The following is a 5437-nucleotide window of genomic DNA, read 5'->3' on the forward strand; positions in this document are numbered from 1 at the left end:
CTTACTACTTTCTAAAACAAATTTCTAATACAAATATTTTAGTACAAAATGTACTAAAATATTTTTATTCAAAAAATATTTGTACTAAAAAACTAATTTAGATAACAATTAAAAAAAAACACAGCTTACCTTGATCTGTTAGTTGAAAGCTTAGCCTACCAATTAAGAGGTCCTATGTTCTAGTCTTGTATATGCGATGTATATATAAGTCTGCCTTAATTAACCAAAATGTCCCAAAAGAAGCTTTAGTTTTTTATATTTTTTTAAGTAGTAGAACATTATTTTAACATAATTAATTTTCATACATATGTGCCATGCAAATAGGATTTGCTCTCCTAATCCATAAAATAAAATAAAAAACATACATACCACCCTCTGAAAAATGAAATTTTTAATTACATTAAAGGTTAGTAAACTTAATTTAAATTAAGTCCACCACCGCCATAATTTCATGATACAAAAAGACACCCATCAAAACCAAATCAACCAACCAAAGATGAAAAACAGAGAATGAACAACAAATTTAGAAGGCAACGGTACGCACCCGGCCGTCATCGATATCTCCGGCCACCAAAGCTCTCATCTTCCATCCACCGACGTAAACGACTCCGCAAAACCTGGCGGCCTTGTCGGAATACTCGTATGCGTGCTATCAATTCCGGCAAAAAACGATGACGACGACGTCGCCCCGTCTCCGTCCTCGAACTCCTGCCACCTCTTGAGCGCCTGCGGCAACGTCATGTCCAAATCGATGCCGAAGCTCTCTTCCATGTTGGGATCAGATGGCTTCCAGATCTCGGAGAGAGTCGAGAGGACATTGACGGCGTGGCCCATGTCCGGGCGCTGGTGTGGCTCGCGGACGCAGCAGTGGCCGGCGAGCTCGGCCACGGTGGTTATGCTTGTGAGGGTTTCTTCGTCATCAGCGGAGTAGATGATGGGATCCACGACGGATTTGTGGAAGTTGGTTTCTTTGTTGAGTTGCATGCGGCGGAACCATGTGACAAGATGAATGCTTTCTTCCGGCTGGGTTTCGTCTAATGCCTTTCGGCCGGTGATGAGCTCCATTAGTATGACGCCGAAGCTGAATACGTCGGATTTGGTGGTCACGCGGCCAGTCACTGTAATATATAGATACATTATAAAGAAGATAGTTCAGCTCAGTAAGTGACAAACAGAAGCAGAAGCAGAAGCAGAAAGAAAGAAGAAAGAAAAGATTTCAATGCTCTCAAGTGGTTATTTGGCTGATTGTGGTTGAAAATATACTTAAGACATAATTATTTTATTTTCAGCCATTTCATATGAGAAAATAATATCCTTTATAATTTTGAGTAGATTAATGAGCTACTTAAACTAATTAAAAATTAACTAAGTTCTTAAAAAAGTTCATTAACATTTTATATGTATTGATTATCATAGCATGGATAGTTAATAAACACATAATCAATTATAAATGATAATTAATTAGTTATACATATTAATTAATGATTCATTATAATTTTTATTAAAATAATCAAGTTGACTTGCTGTAAAGTTATAATAATTATGCATGAGATAATTAATTAATAACTTAATTTCTTAATTACACTAATAACAAATAACTGACTATAATTAACATATTTTATCCTATTTGAAGAGTTTAATCTAATCTAGTAAGCAAATGGGCTCTTAACAATTAATAAACGAATAAAATATTATGTTTTATTTAAGATTAGTGTGGGATGATAATATAATGATGATAAACTAGTCTTATCCCAAATATCTGCTTAGTTTGAAATTTGAGTGGATGATAAACAAATAGAATATTCAAAGTGATGTCATTTTAATTGTCCCAAATGACAGCTTACTAAATAATGCCTAAAGACTTTTTTTTTCAGATGTCTAAAGAACTTTTACTATAACTTCTCATAAAGGATCTTTTTTAAATAACTTTTGAGCTAATTAAGTCAAATACGCCCAAATAGCACATAAAAAGCATCAAATCAAGGAGAGATTATTATGTGTGCAAACCGGACGGCGATAACCGTTTGGATTTACTGTCATTTTACTGCACTTTTACAAATATTCAGCAAAATGACAGCAAATATGCAATTATGAATGATTTTTGCTAAGTATTTGCTGTGTTTTGCAATTATGAATGCACTTTTGTAAGATATTTGTTGTGCTTTTGCTGCACTTTTGTAAAAATGCAACAAATACTCAGCAAAAGTCATTCATAATTGCATATTTATTGTCCTTTTGTTAAGTATTTGCAAAAGCGTAGCAAAATGACAGCAAATCCTAACAGTTCACGTCGTCCAGTCTCCACACATAATAATTTCTCCGAATCCAGGCCTCTTAGTTGAGAGTTAAAACTCTCAACCAACAGATCAAAATAATTCCTCATTAAAGCAATGACAAACAGTAAATTTGATAACTGCAAAACTTATTAAACATGGCAAAATTTGAGTGCAAAATAGATTGAACAGATGGATTGATGATTACCAGCATATTCAGGAGCAAGATACCCAAAAGTCCCTGCAAGTTTAGTCTCCACAGAGCATCCTTTACCATCAGCCAGTCTAACAAGCCCAAAATCAGACACCTTGGCCTTCATATCATCTCCAAGAAGTATATTGGAGGGCTTCAAATCTCTATGAATAAAGCTTTGATGAGCAAGACTATGCAAATACTCTACCCCCCTCGCTACATCCAGGGCGATGCTCAACCTCTTCTTCCACTCCAAAGGCTTCAAACCTTCTTCTTTCCAGCCAAACAGGTGGCGGCTTAGCGTCCCCTGTGGCATATACTCATAAACCAAGAGCCTCTCATTCCCATCCAAGCAGTAGCCGAGGAGTGAAACTAAGTTCCGATGCCTGACTTTTGTGAGAACGGCAATCTCTGATTTGAATTCATTCAAACCCTTTGATCCCATCACACCGGACTCCATTCTTTTCACAGCAATCTTAGTGCCGTCGTGTAGCTCGCCCCTGTAAACTGTACCAAATCCTCCTCGGCCGAGAACATTTTCTTCGCTGAAATTGTTGGTTACATTCCTCAAAACTTGGATCGAAATAACCATGTTTCCAGCTTCAACTACTTGCACATCACTTGGAGAGTTCCTTGCTTGGCTATGGTTTTCCCTATCGGCAGCTCCTGTATTCGTGCTCGGTCCTGCTGCGACTGTAATCTTTACTGTGTCCGGATCCGAACCAGAGTGGCGGGGGTGAATTACAGTAGTGTTTGGACTCTGAACTCGGTGGAAATGCTGTTTTTTCCTCTTATAATAGCACAAACCCAAGAAGGCAAAAAGGGAGGTTGCAAATAAGACGGCGAGAACAGAGCCAATAATAATTCCAACTGAAGAAGATGAGGCGTTCCCTTTGTCGGCACCTCCATTAGAACCGTTAGAACCAGGAACGTTATCGCTGCTAGGAGCTACACCGGAGCCAGAGCCAGGAGTGGGAATATCCTTACCGATATTTGGGTTCCCTTGTGTCTTCAAAAGAACATTTTTTGAAAAGCTGGGAACTTTACCATTAAGTGAATTGTCGGAAACGTCCAGTTCCTTGAGAGAAGTCAGACTGGTGAGTGTAGACGGAATAGCTCCGGTGAGATTGTTGTTGGAAAGGAGAAGCCTCTGAAGCGCTGGAAGCTTCGCAAAGTCCGGCGAGATCGTACCGTTTAACTCCATATTCTGAAAATTAACAACAGTAATGTTGCCTTCATTGTCACAAGCGATTCCCAGCCATCCTCCGCTACAGGGGTCGTTTCCCTTCCAGTTATCTGCGAAGCGGAAAGGATAACCTAAAGAGCCCGCAATCGAAAGCAGAACATCAACGCGTGGATCGCAGCGAACTCCCGGCTTTTGTAAACAAAATCTCTCTGAGTTGGTGACGAGGTCGACAACCTTGACGGAGACGGGGAATTCAGGTACCGGCCCTTGAAGGAGATTATTTGTGAGAGTGACCTTGGAGAGTGATTTAAGTGAAGTGAGTGAACTAGGAACAGGACCAGTGAACTGATTATCCCGAAGCTCGAGATCTCGAAGATTAACGAGGCCGGAGAAGTCCGGCAGAGGTCCGGAGAAGGAGTTGGAGTGTAGCCAGAGCTCTTCCAAACCAGTCATGCTCTGAAGAAACGCGATGCCACCGGAGAGGGAAGCGCCACCGCGCTGGTTGTTGAGCCAGAATGACCTGACGCTGGAGCCACCGAAGGCAGACGGTACGGTACCTGAAAGCAAATTGAAGGCGAGCGCGAGGTGATTGAGGCTGGGGAAGGCGGTGGCTAAAAACTCTGGAACGGAGCCGGAGACATTAGCAGAGTTAGCGGAGAAATTAACAAGGCCGCCGGCGTCACGAAGCGAAGCCGGAATCTGCCATGGTTTGAAAGGGTTGTTGTCTAGGTAAACACCGGTGAGAGAAGTGAGACCCGAGAAGAAGGAGGCGGGGATCGAAGAGAAGAGATTGTTGTGGAGAAGAAGAGTTTGGAGGGAAGTGAGCGAGGAGAGGGAAGGCAGATCGCCGGATATCTCATTAAACTGAAGCTCCAGGCGAGTGAGGGCGGTGAGGTTAGCGATGTCTTTGGGGATGGTGCCGGCGAGACTCTGGTTTCCGATCTGGATGGCAACGATGCGGCCATTAGAACAGGTGACGCGGCTCCATGAGCAGGGGTCGGATGACTGTGACCATCCCAGGGCTCGGTCCGCGCCGAGGCTAAGGGACAGGGCGTGCATTGCGGCGACATCGCCGGCGTCAGTTTGCGCCGCCGAACGCAGGAGAAGTGTTGAGAGTAGGACGGAGAAAATTAGTCCGGTGAACTCCATCGGAGAGTGGTGGGAGAAGAGGCGAAGCGAGCAGGAGGGGTGGTTTTGAGCTGGCTAGGGCTTCCGTTCAAGGCATTATGTGGGTTGGTTAGCTATTTGCTTCAAAGTTCGCCGTTGGTGAGGAGTGGATGAGGGGTAGAATGGGAATAACGGTGCTTAAGACGTCCGGGGAAAGAACGTGGAGGGGCACATGGGCATGGGGCCCACCATGGGGAAATTGAGCCGAACCCGGTCCAGCTGGATTTCTTCTTTCCCACGTAAGGCCGGCTGCTTTTTTCTTTTAATTTTGACGAACCGGATTTCCATGACTAAAATACCCCCATTTCCCGGGCTGGAGGCCTAGTGGCGCCGTGGCGGTTCGAAATTACCTCCTATTTTAGTATTTTCATTTTTTAACTTTATTTTTAAAATATAATAATAATTTAGTAAAGCTATTATTATTTTGTGTGAAGTACTTGAAAATTATCATATAAATTACTATCTTTTCAATTTGAATGATAATATAATCATTTTTATAAAAAAAACTAAAAATATGATGGTAGAGTAAATAATGGTAACAAAAGTAAATTAAAAATATAAAGTAGTTATAAAATAAATAAAAAAATTATGACATGATATCATGATCGAAATTCAATA

General features: G+C 41.5%; 1 protein-coding gene across 1 annotated transcript; it reads right to left on the minus strand.

Annotated features, from left to right (window-relative positions):
- Positions 1-376: 376 nt before the first annotated feature.
- Positions 377-4926, minus strand: LOC110102836 (receptor protein kinase TMK1). Its single transcript, XM_020831320.2, has 2 exons — positions 2482-4926; positions 377-1118 (listed from the first exon to the last, which is right to left on the minus strand). The coding sequence occupies exons 1-2, from the start codon at positions 4799-4801 to the stop codon at positions 580-582; spliced, it is 2859 nt and encodes a 952-aa protein (XP_020686979.2). The 5' UTR covers positions 4802-4926; the 3' UTR covers positions 377-579.
- Positions 4927-5437: the final 511 nt, after the last annotated feature.

Source organism: Dendrobium catenatum, unplaced genomic scaffold (genome assembly GCF_001605985.2).
Source record: "Dendrobium catenatum unplaced genomic scaffold, ASM160598v2 fragScaff_scaffold_920, whole genome shotgun sequence".
Lineage (NCBI taxonomy): Eukaryota > Viridiplantae > Streptophyta > Magnoliopsida > Asparagales > Orchidaceae > Dendrobium > Dendrobium catenatum.

What these genes read in the sequence shown, in the direction of transcription:
- LOC110102836 (XM_020831320.2), bottom strand. Translation starts at nt 4,801, where the DNA reads ATGGAGTTCACCGGACTAATTTTCTCCGTCCTACTCTCAACACTTCTC. An exon ending in TCTTGCTCCTGAATATGCTG is followed by an intron (nt 1,119 to 2,481) that starts GTAATCATCAAT and finishes TATATATTACAG; the next exon opens with TGACTGGCCGCGTGACCACC.